General features: G+C 37.1%; 1 protein-coding gene across 4 annotated transcripts in view; it reads left to right on the plus strand.

The window, feature by feature from the left end:
* Positions 1–26952, plus strand: part of dlg4a (discs, large homolog 4a) — a 178594-nt gene that overhangs the window by 116378 nt on the left and 35264 nt on the right. The window contains exon 1 of one of the 4 annotated variants that reach the window (XM_079871512.1): positions 584–721. The exons of the other annotated variants lie outside the window; for them this stretch is intronic. Coding sequence (XP_079727638.1) covers positions 632–721 — 90 coding nt within the window. The 5' untranslated portion in view covers positions 584–631. Of the gene's footprint in view, positions 1–583; positions 722–26952 lie in introns of those variants that run through there. 4 annotated transcript variants of the gene reach the window in all.

Consider the following 26952-nt stretch of genomic DNA (forward strand, 5'->3'; position numbering starts at 1 on the left):
CCACACATCAAGGGCTCTGCCCTTCGGGATGCTCACTTCCGATTGGAATTACATTTTCCCAGGGTTTTGCATTTTATCTGCGCTGTTTTAATTGCTTGTTCTTTACCGTTGGCCCGGTCGTATACCCCGTGTCTTGCACCATGAATTGCGTAAAACAGATCATTTCGATTGGGAAAAAACTGGATGTACCGCGGGGGTCTAACCCTAACCCCTAAACGCACGTATGAGTCTGACCCGGCTTTGCACATAAGCGCCAAATTGTTTCCACGAATATATAATATGCAACCACGTTTATAATAGACTGCCAATAAGAGCAATTGATCACTTGACGTCGTGCATTAGGCTACATTAATTTTACCCCTTCGCATCATGACTACACTACGATCACTAACACAGATCCTCTCGTGGATTGTTGCTTTATTAACTTTCCAAAACGCGCCTCAATGCCTTTGCTTTCTGTTTTATTCCGTCTAGCTAAACGCGTCATGCAACTGTCACATTTAAAGCGCGCGGGTGCGTGCGTGCGTGTCTCTCCTCCTCCTCCTCGCGCGCGCTGGTCGTGTGGAGAGCAGAGCGCGCGCTGTCGCTCGCTCGGTGTGTGTGTTCAGTCTGTGTTCAGTGCTCGGGCACGATGTTTGTGTCCGTGTGGTACGCTAAGAAAATGGGCCGGCGATTCATCAACAACGTCCGGAAAGCTAAAAAACAACGCCATCGGATCATGGTAGGAAATGACGCCTTTATAAACATACTGTCATCTGATTTTGCTGGATGTTCATCCCTATAGCCAGAAAACGCGACGGAATGTGTGCATCACTTCTGATGGAATTTCTAACCTAATTTGGAAACAAGATCCTAATGGGATCAAATAAGATCATTTACCGGATTCCTACAAGATTTTGTAGAATGTGTTTATTAGAACTCTGTATTCTAATGTCTCTGTATTCTGAACAGTTAAAGGAGATCACAGGGGAGTTTTAAAATCATGAAATATTTTCTTTAAAATCCCTTTTCTGATGTTCTACAGGAGCAGTCTTAATGTAATCACAATAGTCCCACTGGGTACTGTGTGATCTAAAACATGTCGTTTTTGTTTTAAATAAAGATGTTATATATATAAAATGGACGTTTAAGGAATGCCACTAATAAGAAGCATCCATAGATCGGTCTGTGTTCACAGCAGAGCTCAGAAGAGTCTAGTGCGTCAGAAGTTGCAAAATGTGGAAAGTTAAAATTAGGGTGTCTGTGTGTGAAATGAGGCACTGTCAAATGTTCCAGCAGCTTAAATAATAGATGAGATGATTAATGAGACTGAAGGGATTAAATAAAAGTATGAAAATGGGGCACCTGGATTTGCCTTCATATACTGTAGTTAGCACATTTACATTTATTCATAACACAAGAAGTGCTACATCGTCCAGAACAAATCTAGCTAGAACAGGGAGGGATTAAGAAATAGTAAAAGTAGAAGATTGTTTTTGTAGTACATCAGAAATTGGGTGATTTTTCTATACAGTTATTCAGTGGTTCATTTACACTCCAAAATGAATATATATGCATCAACACTTCATGATATTTGTATGTGTTTGATCATACATGAACTGCCTCCAATGATGTACTGTAATAATGTTATTAATGATTATTATTATTTATTTATTTTTGCTGGGGAAAAGTGTTTCTTGGCAGATGTTCCCGGACTGTTTCCATTTTTCTATGGTAGATTGAGAGATTTTGGTAGAAGAGATAGAGACTGCATTATATGGTATAAGTTGTAGTATTCAGTCAGTGGAGGATAAAGAGAGAGAAACACTAAGTGCAAGAACCGATTGCGTGTGTGTTTCTGCCTTGGAGTGTGTGAGTGGGTGGAAGCGTTTTCTGTTCTCATTGGTTTGTATCATAAATTGTGGGTGTCATTTCTGTCTGATTGCTTTTGTGAAGCATTCATTTATTCATAAGACATGCAGTCAGAGAAACACTTTTAGAAACAGAGAAGGTTTTCTGCCACAGGTACGGCAACACTCAGTGACAGTAGGACGGCCCAAAACATACTCTACACAAACAGGCAACATTCATATTTATGTTTATTCATTTAGCTGATGCTTCAAGTGTCTTACAAATGAGGAATACGACAAGCTACTCATCTTGAGGAGGCAAAAACACTGTGCAACAACATCTGTGTTTAGCTTCACAACCTTCATCCGTAATGTGGCAGACCACAATGCAATGCAATCTGGGTAAGACCAGGTTTAATGGCATTGATATTTGAATGTAACTATCACCTTAAAGGTTATTATTATGGTTCCATGAAGAACCTTTAACATCCATTGCACAAAATGTTCTTTATTGTGGAGAAAGTTTCTTTGGGTTATTAAAATGTTCTTTACACTAAGAAAAGTATGGTTCTTTTAAGAACAGTTTACTGGAAAGTTCTTTGGGGAACCAAAAATGGTTCTTCTATGGCATTGCTGCGAAAACCCACTTTCGGAAACTTTATTTTAGAGTTTAGACCTACTGAGGTTTTGCAATGGCCACACACACTCAAGAGTGCATGATGATATGCATGTTTAATAGGACTGACTGCTTGCAACGAGTAGGCCAATCATTAAAAAAAGAGGAATAGTATACAGAGACCTCAAAAGTTCTGTTAATTGGCATAATGCTCTCATGATGCATGCTGAAAAAATGAAGAAATAGTGCATTGCTCCAGTCGCTAACAGGTTTTAGAGCAGATTGTTTTGTGAACTTGCCTTAATGTAATGCAAGCTTTGCAAAGAGGCTGTGATTAAAGAGTGAGGCTGCGACAACACGCATATTAACCCCTGTGTGAGGGCAACAAATGCTCATTATTAAGACACGTCACGCATTCAATTTGGAAAAGTATTACAGAAGTTTTTTACACTCAAAAAGTCTGAAAGTATGACATGTTGTTTCCCTTCTGGCTGACATGAGCAGTAGGACACAAACCCAAATATCATTAATCCAAGAAGCATTCTCATTATACTGTACAACCAGGGTAAATTACATTTCTCAATAAATAAATAAAACAAAACAAAAAGACATCTGGTTGTAAATGTACAATATTTTAATTGACCTAAAATTAGTGTTTTATGGTCTTCCAATGAATGCCCATGAGCACTTTTTTGAGTTTATTATTTTAATTATATTTTATATATGTATATATATGTTTGATTTAGCATTTTTACATAATTAAATAAAATGAATTAGGTTAATTAATTTTATGTTTATTATGTATGTTTATTTCAGTTAGGGGCAATGCACATTAATTGACACGATCACTTGTTTCCATCACTTTAATCTGTAGGCAGGGCCGTAGTTTGGGTGTCCGGGGCCCTGGGTGTAGGTTGTTGCTGCGCCCCCCCCCAATAATTATTGAAATACAGCTTGGCAAATTATAATAACTCTCCAAAATCATGCACTACCATTTCCAACAGACTTGTTTGCCTCCATGGAGCACATTAACACACCCTTTCCAAATTCACAACTCAGCAACTCTGGTATCATTTAGAATTTTCCCACTTTAAAATAAAACTTTTGTGGTCATTCATGTGCACAGAACTAAATACAATATTTCTGACTTCACTTGAAGTTTGCAAAAAATCTGCTTTTTTACACGCGTTCCTGGATCAACATATTTTGTTGATCCTGGAACAACATTCCTGTCTGAAAATGTATTCCTAACACCATCCCTGTCCTTAAACCTAACACTACCAATAAGTTATCCCTAAAAACAGAGTGAAATGATGGTGAATAACACTGATGTAGAAGCACATAACCCTGGCTGTAAGCCTAAACTTGACATAAACTGTAAACTTGTCCCTCAAATCTGATTGGTTGATTGGAATGTTGTTCGAGGATCAACAAAGATGTCGATCCAGGAACATGTTGTACTTGGTCAAATCAGTTTCTGCTTACACGACACTCTTTTCAACTAATAAGAGGACTTTTTGTGCAATTTATATTCATTTACACGACAACAGCATTTTGGGTTTCAAAGTGCATGTTTTTGAAAACGATCCCGTTATCGTCTTCGTGTAAACTACAAAAACACGAATTTGTGAAAATGGTGACTTCATGCGCATGTGTATTACCTGTGTTTCTTTACAAAGTGACATCGCCAACTACTGGCCTGACAGCAGAATACAGCGTTTTTAGTCGTTTTCATGGATCCGTGTGAATGGGGATTCAATTGTTTTGACAGTGTTGTCGTCTGAACTCGAAACTTTTCAAAAACGCAAAGGAGAAACTTTTCAGTTTTTAGTAAGTTGTTGTCGTGTGAATGTACCCTGAGACCAAGTATAAACAAGAGAAAGAGGGAAACAAATATGCTTGTCACATTCTGATCTGTATTATTATTGACTCTTGAATTATTACTGTTATTACTTGGTAAACACCATTAAATAACATGGGACTGTGGTTATATAGTGTGCTTTTCTGATTGTTTAAATTTCAATGGCAGTTTCAGGTGCTTGTGCGAAGTGTGGGAGGGGATTTCATTCTTTTTTCCCTCCCAACACACACACACACACACACACACACACAGCCTCTGAGTGGGAGTTTATATAAGTAGATTTTGTTGAAATGCGTGTGTGTAGTTTCTGCCCACTGCTGTATAGCATCACCCTCGGGTTTGCATGTGTTGCCAGTTTTATCTTCCCAAAACAAGCGTGTCATTCAGAAGAACTCAAAACAACCAATATTCATACAGCTCGCAAATGTCGTGCTCTCAGATCTGTCAGTTTGTGTAGGACTCTTGAAGCAAACACAAGGCCAGCGCATTAGTGTGTGTTATAGGTGCCGTGTGCAGCGTGTCCCGTTTTCTGTTTTGACAAGCGTTTAAAAGAGCAGGCTTTTAGACTGATTATAGTTTAATTAATTTTGTGCATCTCATATTATGGATTAGTTGCTCTCTGACTTTGGATTAATTTGTTGAATAAATGTTTATTAAATGCAAATATTAACTATCCCGGGAAAAATGTTTTTAAAGATGAAGTGTGTTATTTTTCTGGACAGTGTAGAAAAATGTATTGCTCAGTGGTTGTTTTCCTGAGCTCAGGAGACTTAGTTGTGATTCTCATATATCTCTAATTTTAATATCAACAGCATTTCAGATGTTTCTCCTAAAAAGACGAGAAATATTTGAGAGAAAAAGAGTCAAAACTGAGAATATGGTGGAAGATACATAGAACGTTTCTTTAACGTTTATTGTCTTGCTGCACTCTCTTTCAAGACTCCATTATAGAAATATTGTATTGCTCTGAGGTTTCTCTTTTTAAGCTCAGGAGACTTAGTTGAGATTCTCAAATATCTCTCATTTTAGTATCAACAAATCTAAGATGTTTCTCCTAAAAGTCCTTAGGAGAAATAAAAGTAGAAGCTCTAAGCTCAGGAAACTAAGTGGTGATTCTCTTATATGTCTCATTTGGTATCAGTTTTGTCTTCAGATGTCTTCAATTTTATTTTAGGTGAAACATGTGCCTCATGGTTGTTGCATTACCTTTTTTTTTTTTTTTCTTTTTTTTTTTAAGCATTGAAAATGTTGTCTTGTACAACCCATTTTGCATTTTGGGCATGATTTCCACTGTTAAATCATCGTGCAACAAAACACTGTCTACACTAAACGACTTCAGATATGACAATGCATGTATTGTGTTTGACTGTGGATGAGTGAGATTGAAGTTACCCAGAGTGAAGAAAGTTCTCTCTTTCACATTTCAAATGTTTCTGGTAGATATAAATGAGGTTACAATAACAAAAAAATGAAGACTTTTGTACTTTAGCAAGATTACAAGATCAGCAGTTTAAGACATTAAAATCGTAAGCACATAACACAACGAGACTCTATTGATTATTTTAACACATAAAACTAATATCTAACACAAACACACACACACACATTCACACTGAGTTGCAGAAAGAAGGAAAGTGAGGAAACAATGAGTTTCAAGAGAGTGAAATGATGAAATCCCAAGTTTCTAGCAATTTATGCACTTAAAAGACATGACCTGAATGAACCATCAATTATTAATTTAACCCTTCTACGTTTCTCAGGCAGTGTTAATACATTATATATCAATGCACCAGTTCAGCTAAGAGTCTGGTGGACTATTTGCGTTTGTGTTTCTTGTGATTCCCTTTGTCAGCGAAAAGGGGTTTTCCCGGCTTCTTTGATTGGCTGGCGATCTCGTCCTGTCTTAGGCGGCCAATCACGTTGGTGTGTTGGCAGATGTATGTGGAGTCTTTGGATGAAGTTGAAGTTTGAGGCTTTGCGGCATAACTTGACTTAGAGCACGAGACTCAACAGAAAGAAAAGAAACTAAGTAAAAGAAAGGAAAGTGAGACAAGAGTAGTTAGATGGCTTGAATGAAGCTCTTCTTAACCCATTTTCATCTCTCTTGATCTGACTCTGTCTAATCCTTTGTTCATGTCCTGAGAAGGTATCTGTCCAGCCTCCTGGAGAGGTTCTGACCAATTAGGTATGGTCTTTGGTTCAGATGTGGATGTTTCTCCTCCTCTCACCAGAAATCATCACTTAACTTTCCCGCTCTAGCAAAGTACAATTTAGACATGGTTTCTATACTAAGAATACAATACATTTTACACAGATTTCATTCAAGATATCTTCTGAGTTATGATCAAATGATCATGATAGGAAACAAGAAAAAATTAACACTTTCAGTCATAGTTATAACAATTGCATGAATTATTTGTGATCTAGGCATAATAGTCACATAATATAGGTTGTGAACATGATATAGAATTATGCAGTTGAACAATGTTTGGTTAGTCCGTCTAGAAGAAGAAGGTCGGTTTTGTATATCTGTCATGGGGGTTAAACAACCTCTGGCATTATCTTTGTGGGTCTCAAGCTCTGCCATCTCAGAACCAATCCGTCTTTTACAAACTACCTAAAGTTGGCTATGTTCTTCCTTTAGCTAGGCTCATCTCTTTGAAGCTTGCATGGCCATAAAGTCCTTGGCTGGGGGTTTCTCTAGTTGGTATTATCTCTTCACAAGGTTTGCTGTTTACAGCTGTGCAGTTCTTCAGTTAGCTTAGACTGGATTGTGCCCACTTCATTTGTGGTCCTAGATTGTTCTGTTCGAATGAATCGTCTCTGTCCGAACTGCTCTCAGATCCTACACTAATCTGAGAACTGTGTGTGATGTTGTTGAGAATCTAAGATCTCTTCTAAAACTTTAAAGGAGACCACTGTGAGAGTGTTGGAGTTTTTTGTCTCAGGAGACAAGTATGAGAAGCAGGAGAGTCTCCGTTTGATGTTAATGTAACCTCATTTCTGTCTAGGAGAAACTTCTGAGATGTTAAAGAGATCTCTCTCTCTCTCTCTCTCTCTCTCTCTCTCTCTCTCTCTCTCTCTCTCTCTCTCTCTCTCTCTCTCTCTCTCTCTCTGGGTTTACACATTTTTTTTCTGAAGTGTGTAAAGTGACTCATGCATGGGAAGATCTCCTCAAAACGTGCAATCTAAATTGCTTGAACATCCCAACCAGCCTAACATACTGTGATGTAGAAGCATGTGCTTTTGGACTAATATTACTGTAACGCAGTTAGATGTTATGGGAAGAAGGAGGCGGGAACCAGCGAACAATCAGCAACTTTTAATAAAATAAATAAACAAATACAAAAGGAAAGTAAAGATGGCGGTCCCTCACGTTCGACTGCCGCCACACATAATAAAAATAAAACAGTCCAGGCCTAGTCCTCTCTCGATCTTCACTGTCTTCGCTCCTACTTTTATGCCTCCGCTCCTCCGTGAGAGATACGAGACCGGTGCGTCCCGCAGGTGTCTCTCATCATTAATCACGACACCAGCCTCACGCCGTTCTCCCACGGCCCTCTGCCTCGTCCTGCTCGCCACAATTACCCACAAATCTTTTGTGAGAAGGAGAGTTATGGTTATGGTCTAAAGGAGGAGTTTGTGATGGTTTTCAGGTGTTGTAAACTGATGAGGAATGTGATGTTGAAGCAGTTTTAACTTAACCTCACAAATGTATAAAAAGTTACTGCAGAAATAATATACTTTAAAAGAATTTACTTTAGTGTGAACTGAATGCAGTGTTTTCTGACACTTAATTGCATGTTAACTGCAGTTAAATAAAAATGATTTATAGTTTAAATTTATATTAAATGCAATTAGCTGAACTTTGTTAATCAACACATCAAAATATTCACTTCTTTAAAACACAACAAAAGATTGTTAAAACAATGATTTAAAGGCACCTATTATGCCCCTTTTCACAAGATGTAAAATAAGTTTCTGATGTCCCCAGAGTGTGTATGTGAAGTTTTAGCTCAAAATACCCAACAGATTTTTTTCAGCATGTTTAAATTGTCATTTTTTGGGGCTCAGAAATACGCACCGTTTTAGTGTGTATCTCTTTAAATGCAAATGAGCTGCTGCTGCCCTCGCGAGCCCTCGCTCAGAGCCAGGACAATCTCATCTGATAATATCAAAACAGAAACTCTCAGTAGCGGTGTTCATTTCGACCCGGAGTCGGACAATAATGCAGAGAATATTTGCTGTATGGAGATTGAACAGGTATAGTTTAGTTTAATTACAGTTATAGCTTATTTGTCATCTGCTTTTATCCACTATTAACACAAGCCTGCTGTAGCAAACCCCGTCTGAATGATGACCAAAATATACTGAGGAGTTCAATGAAGTTTAATGTAAGTTACATCACACAAAAGATGAAGTGTTAGTTTTACTCCAGAAAATCACTGTAAGAGCTGAATAAACACAGTATAAGAAATGCGCATTAAAGTCTTATCCATAAACTCTCTCTCTCTCCCTTTCATTAGCATGGAACATACACAGACAGCGAAGTACACAAAACACTCGTTACAACTAACAGTAAACAAATATACACACCTTTTCAGTGGGCGCTTAATAAACTGGTAAACCTTATATCCGTAAAACGACTCGATGAGCTGTCATAAAGTGCGCACTCTCACTTAAATTTCTTCCGTGTCCAGTCACGTTAGGCCTGTCGCTCCGGAGACTGAAGCTGGATCACGAACAGTACTGATCCATCCTCGAGTAACAACGGGAGTAAATGAAGACTGCTAAGTTCATTCTTACATCCAACAACAAAACACCTCAATCGCTTAGGAGACATTCTTGTCTACAGCTGCTCCGGCGTTGAAGCATTGGTGGACTGTGTCCAGCTCACTCACGGCGAGTCTATGCTCAAACTGCAGTGTCAATCAACAGTCGTGGGAGGGGCCTGTGCAAAGTGACGTCACATTGCCCCAAATCTGAGAACGGCTTGTTCTGAGACAGTGCTTATGATTTATGGAGATTTTAAAAAAGCACTGGGTGGATTTTTATCATTATAGGGTGGTTGTGTACACACACTGCCAACACACATTTATGTTCAAACACCATGTAAAAGTGAATTTTGCATAATAGGTGCCCTTTGTGTACTTTAAAGTAAAACCTTTAATTTGACAGTATTACATATGAAAGTGAAGTATACAAAAATGGCCTTTTATTTCATTAATATAAAGTAGTACAGTAATGGTCACAATTGATGTCCGGAGGGGATATTGTTTTGTATGTCCCTACACATTCGATTAAACAATCAAAATATGAAGAAAATATTTTAGATTTTTAAGAATATTTCAAATGTGAAGGAAAAACAAAACTTAAAGCTTGGTTAAGGTATTTATCAGCTACAGGTTTTATTTTACTATGCCAAACATTGCATACATTGACTACAACATAATCAGTTATTAATATTTGTTGGTTCTCTCGTTTTTGCATGTGTTCATAATTTCTTTGTATGACCGCCTGACCAAAAATTATGTCCACACAATTTGGCATGTTTCATTGCATTACCACAAATAAAACAATCAACTCCAAGAACAAACACAATATACATTTGGGGGAACATGTCAGTTTTCCTAGGCCAGACATTTTCCCTTTTGGCCACTACTGTACATTTTTATATATACTGTGTATTAAATGTACTATATTTGAAGTACATTACAAGTGCAAATTCAGTACAGCTAAGCACACTCAGAAAATGTTATGATTTTTTTATGATCTTACTATATTGCGAAGTGAAAAGTAAATTTCCTGCTACTAGTGAAGTACATAGACCATAAACTGTGAGTAAATGCATGCAAACATGCCAGCGTAAATGTGTCGCTATCTTGATATTGGCCATTTTGAGTTGAGAGAAAGAAGGCTCCATGGTGACCGGCTCCCCCTCGCAGGGAAAAGAACAATGTGCTTCTGAAGAGAGATATGATTGATGGCGTAGATTAAGGGGAGCGAGACAGAGAGTGGGAGGAAGTGTTGATACATAGAAAATAGATGAGAGAACATGTGCATTGAGAGAAGATGTGCGTTGTTGAGAAAGACTGAGCCAGTGAATAAGCAAGTGAGCTTATCAGCGAAAAAATCTTTGAATGCAAGGGAAGACATTATTGATTGTTTCATAATGACCAGTTCCAATGATGTGTAGTGTTTGTTAGCGCTAGTTTTGAGGAAGGTACTTTGAAACTAGGATTAGCATATAGTGTGCCTCAAAAAAGAATACATCAGAAACGCACCATAAACTGATCATAAATGTAATATATTTTATTATTGTGCTGTAATCAATTTTTCAGAATCCATATGATTGCGTTGTGCGAGGAACAGAACTTCATCTCTTCATCTCCAATCCTGAGTTGCAAGCATTAAAATTCAACAAGCGCTACAATGTACAAGTACAGCGTGTTCCTGGATCGACATTTTTGCTGATCCTGGAACAATATTCCAATCAACCAATCAGATTTGAGGGACAAGTTTACAGTTTATGTCAAGTAGGGATATGAGTAGGACTAGATTTTCTAAATATGTTGATCCAGAAGGACATCTGTCTTGGCAAAATCACGATGTCCCTACCCAGAGTGGATCAGGAAAAAGATTTTCAACAAATAACATGTACATTTTTACTCTTTTGGTTTCTCTTTTACTCGTTTTTTTTATTTTTTTTATAAGTTATGTTCTTTTTAACCCGCATATCCTCTCGCCTCTCCTCTACTCTTCTTTTGCGGCTCCTCTCATGTCCCTGGTTGGCTCTCTGTTCATTTTGCTAATATCTGCTGCACTCGCTTCAACCTTCAAATCCCTCAGAGGGTCTCGCAACGCCTGCTGAATAAAGGCTGACGGTCAGCAGTATTTGAGTATGTGTGTGTGTGTGTGGCCTGCATTTGTGTGTGTATATTCAGATTTTTTCTGTGTAGGATGAACCTGCATGAAATCTAAAAGGTTAGTCAATATTTAAGTAAACATTTAGTCAGTGACTGTAAGAATGCTACAGTAAAATCCTGTTAATCGGTTTAAGGGAAGTTCCTTTACTGTATATGGTGAAAAACTGTAATAATCCGAAATCCAAAATGTAGTTTTCTAGCTAAAAATCTTGTTTATGGATATTGAATGGTTTAGAGACATAGCCTATTGTTTACAAGCTTATTTATTGGCCTGATTGAGCGATTACATGAGATATGAAACGTTTCAATAAGTTGTACTGTATCTTTCAACATACCTTCTGATGAATATTTATGTTTATTTTGTGCTATAACTTGTAGTAAAGAGGAAGAGATGATCGGTTCATATGCGCTATAGCGAGCTGTCACATTAAAGAGTGCCAAAACCACATTTATTGTTTGTATTTCATGATAAAATCGGCAGAATCGGAAAGCTGAGACTTTGTTCCATATTAAAAGTAACAAATCACAAAGCTTATTGCAGCTACAAATGTTCAGTGGAGTCTTGTTCACATATCAACAGAAAGCAGAATCTTGAGATTCAAGGATCCATATCAGTACACATTAAAAACGGGAAACCCATATTGTCAGCCCAGCGATTACGTCCACACAGCTGATATTTGTCTGTTGTACTGTAGCTTATCCACATTGTGCACGAAATAGACACCGAACACAGTCAAAACGCACCATCGGAGAAGCGCTTATTAAAAGTCACTCTTTCGTCCCTCCAAAACCATTTCAACCGACTCCAAAAATTGCTGTTTCGGCCGAAAATATTCAGTAGCCAATATTTTGGTGCATCTACAAAATATGTATTTGCATTCTAAATTTAGCTTTCAGTTGCTGACCTGCACTTCACCTCACCACAGCTAACAGACTGAAATAATGTTTTTGACAGCAACTGTGCACCACAAACACACACATAAACACGTTATTGTTGACAGTGGCTAATATAAATGATATATGTTGTATAGTGCCCTGACGATGATGTACCACCCACCATCATTCCTTGCTTTCTCTGTTATGCAATGACTCTTGGGTAATGTGAGGAATCAACATCAAGCTCTCCCGTCACGTTCCTTTCACATCTCACTATACTGACCCTCTCTAACTGGATCATTACACTTTTTCTTTAGGTTCTGCACTGTTTCCCGTCCCTATAGTCTGTGAGGTTGTGTCTTTTATATTTGTATGAAATGAGCAAGTTGTTTTTGATATCTTACCAACTAAAGCACAGCCTAGCAGTGGTATTATACGCTTACAGAATGAATATATTTAAGACATATGACATTAAAACATGTGGACAGCCGAAATGGGATTTTCTTCAGGCCTGGACTTTCTGGGTTGGCAGTTGAAGAAATCAAGCAAATTGGTATATTGGTCATAATGAATAGTGTATTTGTCAGAATGGTTATAATGTAATAATGAGTGTTGACTAGTTTATATCGTTCGCTGTACTATTTGGAATACTGCTAAACTGCATTTCCATTGTTTTTACGAGAATCATGGCTCACAGACCTTTTGACCAATGACTATTGCTGTTGTTTATAGAGATCATTTAGAGAATTATTTACAATTTCTAAAAGATAATGAATTTTAGAGCTTAGCATAAGAAAATAATACTATAGGAATGTTCATCCATCCATCCAACCAACCAACCATTCGCCAAATGACTTGTCCACTGTAGGGTCACGAGAAGAAAGTTCATTGTTTGTTTGTTTTATTTTGTTTTTTTATTACTTTTCCAGAGCTTGAAATCACAATTTAAAATTCCATCCATTCATCCACGCATCCCATCGTCCACATGCATCCATTCATCAATCCATCTATCCACATTGATCCATCCACCCATCCATCCATCTATTCATCCATTTATCCATCTGTCCACATCTATTCATCCACCCATCCATCCATCTATTCATCCATCCATTCATCCATCCATCCACATCTATTCATCCACCCATCCATTCATCTATTCATCCACCCATCCATCCATCTATTCATCCATCCATCCACATCTATTCATCCACCCATCCATCAATCCATCTATTCATTCATCCATCCATCCATCCATCCATCCATCCATCTATTCATCCATCCATCAATCCATCCATCCATCAATCCATCTATTCATCCATCCATCCATCCATCCATTCTCATTGACCCACCTATCCACATTGATCCATCTATCCATCAAACTGCTTTTCCACTGTTGAGTCACAGGAGGAAAGTTCATGAGTTTTTGGTTTTTTTATGTATGTATTTATTTATGTATTTATTTATTACATTTCCAGAGCTTGAAATCACAATTTAAAATTCCATATTATTTAAATGACAAATGACTATGGGAACCCTGTCTCACGCTGCCCCACCTGTCTGTTTTTCCTGGTGAAATTTCGTGAAACTCAAGTGACATCGAGACTTCCAGAACGCCCGTGTTAAATGCTCCAGATGAGCCATTACACAGTCCACTGACATCAGAGTGCTGTGTGACGTGGAGAGGTACACTGCCAAACGCGTGTGTGTAACACACTGGAGTGTAGGAGTACCTTGTTACCATGCAAACGCATTCAAGTAGAAAACACAGAGAGAGAACCAACGCCAACGCTCTACTGTTTGAGTTACAGGAGAGCATAGAGAGAGAGAGAGAGACCCTTTCTTCTTGTGATTTACCAACATAATGCCTGCAGTAACAGGAAGTTGTATTTTGATGATGTTGATGATGATAATTATGACCTGGTAGTATAAACGATAAATAGAAATCAATGTTTTAATTAATGGCTACAAAGCAGAGAGTGTTTAATTAGAAGTGGAGCAGCAGCACGTTTTTGCACAACAAACTAACAAGTGAATACGGCACTTATCTTGAATAATTCTTGTTAACTACAACACTAAGAGCTTCCTGCTTCCCATAAAGGTGCCGCTCTGTGAACGTACCGAATGAGTGACAGGCAGAAAGATCGGTTAAATAAAGAATCTCACTTTTCTTTTTCCTGCTGAGCGCATGAACTGCCACAGAGACTGGTGTGATTTTAACTGTTCAGTGAGATCTGTCAGAAAATGGGGATATTTCATAGAGTGCCATTCTGTAAAAAGTCTTTTAAAGCACGTGTACAGTAGTCTGTAAAAATTGAATTTGGTAATGAATTCGAAGTTTTTAATTAGATTATAGTTTTAGCCAGGGGTGGCGTTATGGCTGGGCTAAGGGGGCTTAAGCCCCGAATGTTTTTAGTAAAGCCCCAAATATTTTGTTACCTTGTCTTTCTCATAGAGCAAAACGATTAATCAGAAAAAAAAAATGTGAATAAGATTACAGCTGCCGCGATTACCTAATCATGAAAAGTGCATATTACAGTTTTATTTATATTTTTCCCTTTGCTTAAAGGTACTTATAACGTGTTTTTGCAGCGTTGAGCATTGTAGCCAATCACAGACATGTCTGTTGAACGCTTCGGCCAATCAGAGGCGTTTAAATGAGTCGCTGTGCTGAAGATATGAGTTCTACACTTTTCGCAAACCTGTCACTATTATTGGCAATAAACTTAAGATGCAAATAAGAGATTCACTACAGTGTATTTGATATTCTTGATGCTGCTCTGATGCACTCCATTACGCAGCGCTCTGTTTGTTGTTAGGATGACTAAAAGTTCAGCGGTCAAGCTCATCAATGTCAAATGATTAAAGAAGTGAACGAATGCCTGGTAAAATGTAAGTAGATAAACATTTAATATTTGACAACTGTTTTACAATAGAAATGTTCAACTACCGACAGTATCCGGTGACACAAATTACTCAGCGTTTTTTTTTTTGTAAAATTTGCCGTTTTGAATTGAAAATATGCTATCATTTCCTTGATTCATGTAGAGAGAATGTATGCATACTTAAAAATAAAATGCATATACTTTAAATTATTTCACTTATACAATAAGCCTTTCTTTTTCTTTGTTCCCTTACATCGCTTTTATAATTATTAATTAATTCCTTTAAATAAAAGTACCCAATTTTAGTTTGGGCTAAAGCCCCGAATATCCACTGACCTTAGAACCGCCCCTGGTTTTAGCTTTACACTTACACTGCATGCATTTAAGTTTATTGAATTGAATGCAGAATAAGACATTTATGATAGATAATCTTTATGTATTACAGTTTTTCTCCATTGGTTTGGCTCATTTCTTGAAACAGAAATTACATTCTCAAAACTCTAAGATCATTTGGCAAAACAGTCTTCCAGTTCAGCACAACACTATAGCTCACTTACAAAAGCTCATATCTCTCCCAAAACTGTTCACTCATGCTTCAAAACTAAATTCATTTCCCATATAAAGAGTCAGTGCCACGAAAATGGCAAAGATCCTTCTCAATTGCTTTGGCTCATTTCTTGAAACAGACCGGACGTTCTCAACACTCTTGGTGCTTTTGCCAAAATAACGTGGATGGTTCAGCACAACACCATGGTTCACCTGCAAAAGCTCATACCTCTCCAAAAACAGTTCACTCATGTGTCAAAACTAAATTTCCTTCTCATTTAAACAGTCAGTGCCCCCAAAATGCTTCGTCAAAATGTTTAGATGTTTTGTCACTATGGCAGAGGACCATTGAAATATCCCTCGTGTCCACCTTTCAGTCTTAGCCCAGTCCTTCATTGACAATGGTTACTGTACTGATTTTTGTCTAGCTAACAGAATACAATTGTGTATAAAACTGAAAAAAAGAAATAGGATTTTAGGGAAAGAGTAGCCTCCAGGGTTTGACATCACACATTGCACTCATACTGCCAAGGAAATTGTAACCATTATCATTCACACACATAAAGTAACTTCCATACATCAGAGTAAAAAGAAAATGTATACAGCATAATATACTGTAATATAAACACACAAACAAAAAACAATGAAAATTATATGCAGCCTACAGTGCTGTAAATAGTCCTCACCCTCCTGGCCATCCACACGCTGCTGTCTGTCTGGCCACAGATTCTCGTCCACATCACAGCGTATATTCTCCCTTGCGATGCAATGAGGGAAGAAACGGCGTGCATGTCGCAACCATCCCCTATACTGATCTCCTGTAATATCCTCACACGCAGCGTCCATTGCATGGAGCAGGGACCTCTGATCTTGAAGCCCGATGCTCACACACTCTCCACCTCCAAGCGGAGAAATACTCCTCAATAGGATTGAGGAAAGGAGGATAAGGTGGAAATTCACATTGTCCCATACAATGACATATTGTGGTAGGTGAGGCCCTACGAGATCTCTCTCATTTTCAGGGATCAAATCAAAATGAAGACGGTCCAAGAAGTTTTGGAGCGAACAACCATTAGACTGAGAATCAACAATCAGTTTAGATCAACAAGATCTATTCACTTGGAAATTGTGCTAAATGTAGGCTAAATGTACTTAATCATTTGCAAAGATGTACTGAGACATTGAGACTTGTACTTAGACATTTGCAATTTGATGAAATGAATGAGAAATTCAATTCTGTTGTGAACAATTGCCAGGTGGTTTGGAGATTTGTCCATGTTGTTTTGAGAATGTCATTTCTGTTTCAAGAAATGAGCCAAACCAATGGAGAAAAACTGTAATAATAATATTTGCAATATTTGTTTTCCTCAAATAATATACACTATTGTTCAAAAGTCTGGGGTCAGTAAGATTTCATTCATTTATTTATTTGTTTATTTTGTGAGAGAAATTAATGCTTTTATTTAGCAAGAATGTATTAAATTGCTGAAAAGTGACAGTAAAGACATATATAATCAGGAGTGCACATGAGAAGCGCATGCACGACCAAAATAAAAAATACACTGGGTAAATAAGTTCAGACCACTCATTTGCGTACCGACATGATTGACAGCTGTTAATGCACAATTACCGTTTTAACTGACTAACTGTAATACTGTATAAGATTTCCATTTGAACTGAATGCATATTAAATCTGCCGGTTTCAGAGACATTCACTGATGTGCTTCACTCGGCAGTGCTAAAAACTTACGTGCACCCCTGTTTATAATGTTACAAAAGATTTATATTTCAAATAAATCCTTTACTATTCATCACGTAACTGCTGGCTCATTGCCATTTTAATTCTCTGTAGCAGCTTACCACACCATATTAAAATTGTGTATTAGTGCATATATATATATATACTGTATTGTGTACAGTTCAGTGTTCCAGCCATGCTAGAGTCCACTATCCAGCAACAGCTCCACTGCGGTGCCTGAAGGCTGTGACACAGCAAGCTGTCGGTCAGTGTTTGTCTGGTCGTTTTTGCAGTGTGTTCCACACGTCGGCTCTAGTCGGGCCCCGTCGGTGACAGTTCACCCCATTCAGCATGTTGAACTGCCGTCGGGACTGTCGTGAAACTGATTGATCTGATGTTCAGTTTAGTGAACGAGTCAGTGCATGAGAATAAAAGCAAAAGTGATGACAGTGAGCAAAAGTCAAGATGGCACAGACAGAAGGCTGTCTAGTGTTACCTCATCTTACCTGAGCGTTCCAATAAACAAATATATTCATGACAACATGAGTCACATGGAAAGAAGAAAGTGATTTTTTTATTTTTTTTTATTTCAATAATAATAACAATAGGGGAATACAGAGTCATACAAAACACTTGAATCTATAAAAAATTAAGATCACGATTCTGCATTTTGTATAGAAAAATCAATACATCTAATACATCAAGTATCCTTTTCAAAAGCTGAGATGTCTTAACAGCTTCACGATTGTTCTGTATTGTCAGGGAGTGAAGGAAGTGATCAGCATGATTGATATTCAAAAATGTAAGCAAGCACTGCTTCGGTTATTCACAATGTATTACGGGCATTTTTATTGCTTAGTTTTTCAACAGCTTTGAACATGTTTTTTCTGATTTTAGAGCCAGATCTGTTCATTTTATAAAGGGTTTTAAATGCGGTCGTGTGGTGAGGCTACAGAAGATTGTTTTAGTAACATGGTTCTGACCCTCGTCCTGCAGCCAGACTCTCCCTAAAGGCAAAGCACAGTTGAGATTATAACATTTAAATGTAGGGCTGCACAATATCTCGAAATATCACAAATGTATCGCGATATGCATATTGCAACGGCTTGCAATAACTGGGGTCATGAACAAAAGACAAAGAGAAAATCACTCGCTGCTCTCGGCTGAATAACTTTTGTAGCTTTAATAAGAATCAGGATATATTTAATTCATGCAGTGTTTTATTTTTACATTTGATTATTCAGTTTCTGTTGTTAAATAAACCTAATGTACAGGGGTGCACATAACTGGTGCTCACGTGTGGTAAAAATAAACGACGCGCAGCAGAAAACATGGAAGGAAGCGCTTTTGAGTACCAACATTTTGGCCCAAAATGTTGGTACTCAAAAGCGCTTCCTTCCATGTTTTCTGCTGCGCGTCGTTTATTTTTACCACACGTGAGCACCAGTTATGTGCACCCCTGCTAATGTAGGATAACCTGAACCCCTGAACCCCGTGTTTTACACTGATGTTAAAATAGCACTTCTTATACTACAGTAAAACACTGATGTTCACTTTCAGAAGCTGTAGGGACGTTTTCTTGTCACAAAAAGAATGTGAAACACATGTTGGTTATATAATTTTAAATATATTTCAAAGATAATTTAAGTTTATTTTACACACTTTAAGCATTATCGTATCGCATATCGAATATCACATTATTTAAAGGGATGGTTCGGAGTAAAATCAACCTAGGGTCCTTTGCACCATGACCTCGAGCTAAACACCCCCCAGAAGCCTTTTTCCCCTTGGTTGAACATTATTAAAGTTAGAGCTTATTTAGAGATATCAGCCGGATGGCTTAGTGCAGGCGCTAATGGATCCAAGGCTGTCTCTCGTAAATTACCCCACTAATAATGCCTAGAATGGTACCAAACTTCTACAGTAGTACAAATAGGTTCTGTACTCATAAAACGAGGCATTGGAAAGTTTGTAAGTACATCAGGAGTTTATTTAAATAACACTTGCCTGACGGCTAATGCTACCACTAACCCGGTCGTCGACTTCACTTCAGGGGTTTGGGAAAAGCCTGTAAAAGTCCTGGCAGAAAGCGATGCATAAGGATAGTGTAACGATGAGTTATTATTTTTTCTAAAGTGTTAACAACTTAGTGTTAACTAATAATTGTTGCAAACTGGTACTACCAAAAAAATATGAGTGCATTCCTGGAACTGAGTGTCGTTAGACTACATCCTTATGCATCACTTTCTGCCAGGACTTTTACAGGCTTTTCCCAAACCACTGAAGTGACCTTGCCGTCCGGGTTAGCAGTAGCATGAGCCGTCAGGCAAGTGTTATTTAAATAAACTCCTGATGTACTTACAAACTTTCCAATGCCTCGTTTTATGAGTACAGAACCTATTTCTATTACTGTAGAAGTTTGGTCCATTCTGGGCATTATTAGTGGGGTAATTTACGAGATACATCATTGGATCCATTAGCGCTGCACTAAGCCATCCGGCTGATATCTCTAAATAAGCTCTAACTTTAATAATGTTCAACCAAGGGAAAAAGGCTTCTGGGGGGTGTTTGGCTCGAGGTCATGGTGCAAAGGACCCTAGGTTGATTTTACTCCGAACCATCCCTTTAGTGAGTTATCGCATTTTTCTTCAATATCGTGCAGCCCTAGTTAAATGGCAGGAAAGTGTGTGAAACCAAGGGCTGCTAAGACCTTTACTAGATGCTTCCACAGAAATCAGTCAAGCAGAACAAAGTAAGATTATGCAACCGTTCCCATTTAAAAAGTATGTGTAAAGCATAGTGTTCTGTATTCGTGCATTAAATATAAAAGTATGGCTTGAAGTTGTTTATGTAAATTGTTTGGTTTGAACTTTTTATAGTCTGCATCAGTGCTTTAATGAAGTGATCTTTTGTAATTCTGGTTTGGGTGCCTGTCAGTGAAAACAGATTCCATTATTATAACTGTCCATAGAAAAATAGAGAGAGAACAGGACATGATGAGAGACTTGCTGGTCTGGATCAGGAAATGCACATGCTATAAAGTATATATTACTTTTATATGAATAATCTTAAGTATCGATTTAGTCGCATGTTACTGGGTAAGTTCAATGAAATCCATGCAGTGCAACTGTGAAGTCAGAGTACACTCAAATTTAAGGGAACCTATTACCACACTTTAATTAAATACAAGTTACAAATTCTAATTTATTGATTTAACCCTTTCACGCATAGTGGTCACTACAGTGGACAGCTATTAAAAAAGCATTTTCTTGAATTTGCACGGGTTTTTATGGCAAAGTTGCACATCAGCCTCTTCATTGGACCCTGGTGCATCATCCTATAAATTGCAACCAATTGGCAAGCCGTTGTGTTTCGATTTTTTCCCCCTCCAAACCAAGATGGCCAAGGGTCAGTCAGACATGCCAAGTTGCTCCAGAATATCCACCCATTCCTTCTATCCTAGGAGACTCTTGTAGGTAAAAAAAATATTGCAGCATCAAGCAATATCTAATGAGTCATATCACAGTAAAATTTTCCAAGTTTTGATTTTAGATTGAGAGAAAACTCTGATTAATCACATGTCCACTGTAGTGGACGTCATGCATCAATTGCTATATTTCAGCTACAATTCATAATTATAATGTGAATATTGTTTTTGAAATTTAAAACTTAAAAACTTAATCTGCAGTGACTTTTTTACTGTAAATAAATGTATTTGTATTATTAGAATGTAATTTTCATTGACATCGAAAAAAGTCATGTGATTACATAATGTATGACACTTGTAATGCATTACTTTACTTGTTAGATCAAAAAGTAATCTGATTTCATAATGCACGTTATTGTAATACGTTTTTTTACTCATAACATCAAAAAGTAATCTGATTACGTAATGCATGTTACTTTTAATGCGTTTCTTTACTCATAACATCAAAAAGTAATCTGATTATGTAATGTGCGTTATTGTAATGCGTTTCTTTACTGATAACATCAAAAAGTAATCTGATTATGTAATGTGCGTTATTGTAATGCGTTTCTTTACTGATAACATCAAAAAGTAATCTGATTACATAATGCATGTTACTTGTAAAGCGTTTCCTTACTCATAACATCAAAAAGTAATCTGATTATGTAATGTGCGTTATTGTAATGTGTTTCTTTACTCATAACATCAAAAAGTAATCTGATTACGTAATGCATGTTACTTGTAATGCGTTTCTTTACTTGTTACATCAAAAAGTAATCTGATTAGGTAATGCACATTACTTGTAGTTAATTACCTGTTAGATCAAAAAGTAATCTGATTAGGTAATGCATGTTACTTGTAACACATTACTTTACTTGTAACATAAAAAAAGTAATCTGAATGCGTTATGCATGGTACTTGTAATGCATTACCCCCAACACTGATCATTTCAGATGAGATTGAAAAAACGTATCGCTAAGTTTTCTCAGAGGAGGACTATGATAGAAATGTGCATGTCCATCTTGAACATAATCAGAATTATCAGCTAATAAGGGTAAATCTCCATACTCTGGTGCACTGGAGGGAGCATCTGAGTGCTTTCCACAGTTGTACCTTGACAGGCTGTAGAAAATTCTGATGGAATCACGTCCTCATGTTCTTATATCAAAGATACGCGAAGTGCAACTTGTATGAAGTTGTATGAAGCCTTTGCAATATTTTGCATTTATATTTTTTGTATATATTTTATAGTTTTCACATGATTTGATTTAATTGCATTGATTAGTTTGTTAAATTCACATACTTTATCTGATTATTGTCTTATATTTAATACAGTATATCTTCAGTTTAAACTAACCGCATGGTGTCCACTCAAGTAGACATCTGAAGATCTCTTTGAAAAATTAGTAAAAAGATCAAATAAAAATCAATTCTTGTTTTTCATGCCCTAAGAGCAATAAAAACACATAGGAAAAAAATCCTGACTGAGGTTATCATAATTCATGCATGAACCTTTTAAGTTGCAAACATTGTTTTGATAAGTTTTGTTGACATATTAATGTTGATCATTACATCAACTTTCCATTTACAACTTTTCCATTAGTTGATTTAACAAAAAAATAAGTTAACTTAAAGGGTTTGTTCACCCAAAAATGAAGATTTTGTACAAACAAAGCACTCATGTCACTTAATGAAATTGAGGTTAAACCACCGGAGTCACATGGATTACTTTAATAATGTCTTTACTATATTTCTGGGACTTGAAAGTGGTAGTTGCGTAGCTGTCAATGGAGGGACAGAAAGCTCTCAGATTTCATCAAAAAGATCTTCATTTGTGTTCCGATGATGAACGAAAGTCTTGCAGGTTTGGAACGACATGAGGGCAAGTAAATGATGACAGAATTTTCATTTTTGGGTGAACTATCCCATTAATGAAATTGTCTTGATAACTTTGGAAATTGGGCAGTGGATTTCTAGTTCCCAGCAAGCTTTGCATATAACTGGATAAGGAAAATAAATATTGAATATTTTGTTATTTTATGTGTTTTTAGACTTGTTAGCGCTTGATGCTGTTTGACATTTAAAAGAGTTTCTGTTGAAGCTTTTGTGGTTACCATTGATTTTCACGTGATCGGCCATGATCGGCGACCGGCCGGTTAATCTGACATATGCCGATTTTATGCCGGTCAAATGCACCCGGCATGATTAATGAGTGCATTCACACCGCGAGCAGGAGCAGCGCGTGAGCAAGCAGGAGTGTCACATGAGCAGCAGTGAAGCGCGGGTTTCGGCGCCGAGTCTATTTTTGCTGCTGTTCATGCTCAATTAAAGTGAAAGCACACTTTTGATGGACAAAATAAGTATTATTTCACACAAAAAGTGCCCAAAATGCACAGAATGCACATTTGCATGTCTAGTGTGTTTTAACAAGAACTGGAGTAGGCTATGTCAGAAAATAATATTTATAGAAAATTTACCCATTTAAACATGTTTTTGTTATTCAGTTTGGGTAAAAGTACTATATGGTTTTTTTTTTTTTTTAATTTAAAAAAATGAGTAAACTAGTCAGAATATACAGTATAGCTTTCTTTTAGTTTAATTTTAATTAACTTTTAATTTCCCACACCAGGAGTAATTTATATAGTTCCATTTTATAGCGATTATCTGTTCAAAAAATTGTCTATGTTCTATGCAAAATGTTCTATTAAAGACAAGATAGAAAATAAATATTTGTGTGTGCTGTAAAGTGGTTAGAAAAAATGAAATCGGAATCGGTTAAAATCAGTATCGGCAGGTCAAACTCAATGAAAAATCGGCCTAGAAAATTGTAATCGGTGCATCTCTAGTTACCATTGTTCTGAAGAGTAGAGCTCGTGGTTATGGTTGTGGCTGGCGACATACACACAACATTTACTCTATGAGCAATGACTGTGCTAATACTAGTGACATGTAATATCTTATTCGTGCATTACATTTACATGTGTTTAGGATGTGATATGCTTGCTTTTGATGTGATTACACATCTCCAGATCACAGGCTATCTAGACATGCTGCAGTTTCCCCCAGTCTTACACAGATGGTCAAGTCTGACTTCAGGCGGTGCGGATTATGATCTCTGATTCCCTCAGTGCCTTCAATGCCGTCTCTGACTCAGAAGATTATCGGTTAATAAACACATATTTTCATGTGGTTTCTTGCACAATACTATGAATACTATGACCAGTGCATGATTTGTAAATGAATACATTTTGATATTTGCATCTCATAACCAGCTCCATATGTGTTTGAGTCTTGTGAAATACAGGTCATGATAAAAGAGCTCAAAGCTGAGGAGAAGAAAGCTAAAATTATATGGTTGCTTAAGCTAATGTGTTGTTTGCTCTTCTCTACATTATGGTTAGGTTTAGGGCAGAGTTTCAAACATGATAGAGCATTAACCTTTTAGTGTCACTCAGTGGACACTGAATTGAAGACAACATGCTTGTTTTACCCATTAAAGGCTGCTTAAAAGGACACACACACACACACACACATAGGATCTTGGTTCTGTTTGCTCTAAATTTAGCAGTCATTGCTGACTTTTATAGACATGCATTACATCATGTCTCCTCATTGGGTTCACTTATTTCTAGAAATATTCCTTTTTTCTTTTTCTGTGACATGGATAAATTGCAGGCTTAACAAGCTGTCTTAATAAGGGAAGAGAGATGGAAAGAAAATGAAGATGTAAAGTGTGGATAAGTGAGCAGATGTTTGGTATAATGAGAGGACGAGTCTGATTTTGTGGTGTGTTGATGAAAACAGCTTCTGTTTGTGGGAGGAGGAGAACAGCACATCTGTCTGCTGCTCGCTGACCTCAAGAACATCTACATCTACTACACTTTTTTATGCTTTTGAAAGAAGTCTCTTTTGCTCAAATTATTTGATCAAATGATATAGACAAAACAGTCACATTGTGAAATATTATTAAAATTTAAAAAACTGTTTTCTATGCGAATATATTTTAAAATGTAATTTATTTCTGTGATGTAAAGCTGAATTTTCAGCATCATTACTCCAGTCTTCAGTGTCACATGATCCTTCAGAAATCATTTCGGATTATTATCAATGCTGAAAACGGTTGTGCTGTTTCTTATTTTTGTGTAAAACCATTTTTGATTGATTTCATGCTTCCATGCTGAATAAAAAAAGACAAAAAAACATACTGAACCCAAACTTTTGACCAGTAGTGCACATGGAGTGTAACAGATCACATTACAAACACAGTTCCTACATTGTTGTCATGTGATCCAGTTATTTTGCCAGTTTTGTTAAATGAAAAAGGAAGGGGATGTTTAAAATCGTGACTGATATTAAATCCTGTTTGTGCATCACAGGAAAATGAAAGGTAATTGTGAGCCAATTGCATTGTGGGATATACATTAAACACAAATTATTTACTTGTAGTTGTCTCCCGTAATAAGATCAGATAGAAGAAATGTGGTTACACTTCATTTTAATTATACATTTACGTTCTGAGTAATACTAATTAAGAACATGGGGTTAGGATTAGAGTTAGTTGCATGTAATTATGCATCATTTACTGTTATTACTACAGTTATGACATTTGTCACAAGGACACAGTAAAATAAAGTGTTACCAGAAACATATATAAATGAACATAAATTAACTGAAATATTATTATTAAAGCGATAGTGAAATTGGATTGGATTAGCCATTTGCAAAGCAACTGTAAACTGACTATAAACGCAATGCACACATATGACTCTATTCTGTTTGAAACATCCTAATATTATCTGCTGGCAGAGTTGTTCATTCCACTCATTAATCATAACTTATTTTAATCATGCCCAATAACACCCCGGACATGGATGTTGTGTCCTGATATCAGCATGTTTGAGTGTAATAACTGGAGGAAGAACACGTAATCTTTTGGGATTTTCCTTTCCATTTGCTAAAGACCTTTATGCGGAAGTTTGTTACTGCCATGGAATAATTAATAATTAATAATTAAAAAGTAGTTGCAAGTTTTAATCTCACATTTCTAATTTTTTTTCTCACAATTTTGAGTTTATGATTGCGAGTTTATATCTTTTGGGTTAGGGTTCCTTATTTGCAAGTTTATTTTTTGTAAGTTTATATAATTTTTTTCTCATAATTCCGAGTTTATATTTGCAAGTTTATATCTTTTTATCTCACAATTGCAAGTTTATATTTGCGAGTTTATATCTTTTGCGAGTTTATATCTCACAATTCAACTAAAATATTCTTATTAAAGCGATAGATCACATCAAGATGTTGGGTCTGGGAACACACCATTGGCAGGGCTCAATCCGAGGGGCGGGATAAGCGGTTGTCTTTAATATTCCCTCTGCACGCAATAGGACAGCGCTACAACCAACCAGAGCAACAAAGAAGGTGACGTAGTCAGGGAGATTAAACTTTTGCCGTATCCGGTCGGCAAAACTCCGAACACATCTTCCTTTTTTAAGAATGACTTCAGTGGCGTTCTTTGTTCTTTTCTCAAAGAAAAGCTTAACTCCAAGTCCTCCAGAGTCACGGGCAAAGCCGATTGGAAAGGCCGCTGTTGGCCAGCAGCAACAGCCGTTCTTTGTTTTTAAGTAGCAGGGAATTCACGCAGAACCGTCGTCATTATGTTAAGCCCGCCCACCGACTCTATGCACGATGTGATTGGCCTGACTAGAGTTTGGTTTTTCCACCTCGAAAGCCAACGGAGAGTTGCTAGACGACACTGGCTGGGTCTAGACTTCTAGGCTACATGCGCAAAGCAATTGTAAATTGACTATAAACGCACACATGTGACTCTATTCTGTTTGAAACATCCTAATATTATCTGCTGGCAGAATTGTTCATTCCACTCATTAATAATAAATGCTTCGCATCATGCCCAATAACACCCCGGACATGGTAAAATCACGGTAACATTGCAAGTCTTTTGAAAAATGCCAATAATATTTCATTGTTGCATTGTTTTCTATTTGTAACAGACAGGAAAAGAGAAATGAAAGGAGAAGGAGAGAAGTAATGGTGTGAGAGTAGGAGGCGGATTTCATGCTTTAGCTACAGAGCATCTTCTCATGCTAATAAACAGACGACTGCAGCACAACAAATCACCAGAAACCCCCGAAAGAACAAGGGAGAGCTGAGAGGAAGATGAAGGGGAATAAGGTGCAGAGAAATCCAGTGGAAAA

This window comes from Squalius cephalus (assembly GCF_949319135.1).
Source record: "Squalius cephalus genome assembly, chromosome: 5".
Lineage (NCBI taxonomy): Eukaryota > Metazoa > Chordata > Actinopteri > Cypriniformes > Leuciscidae > Squalius > Squalius cephalus.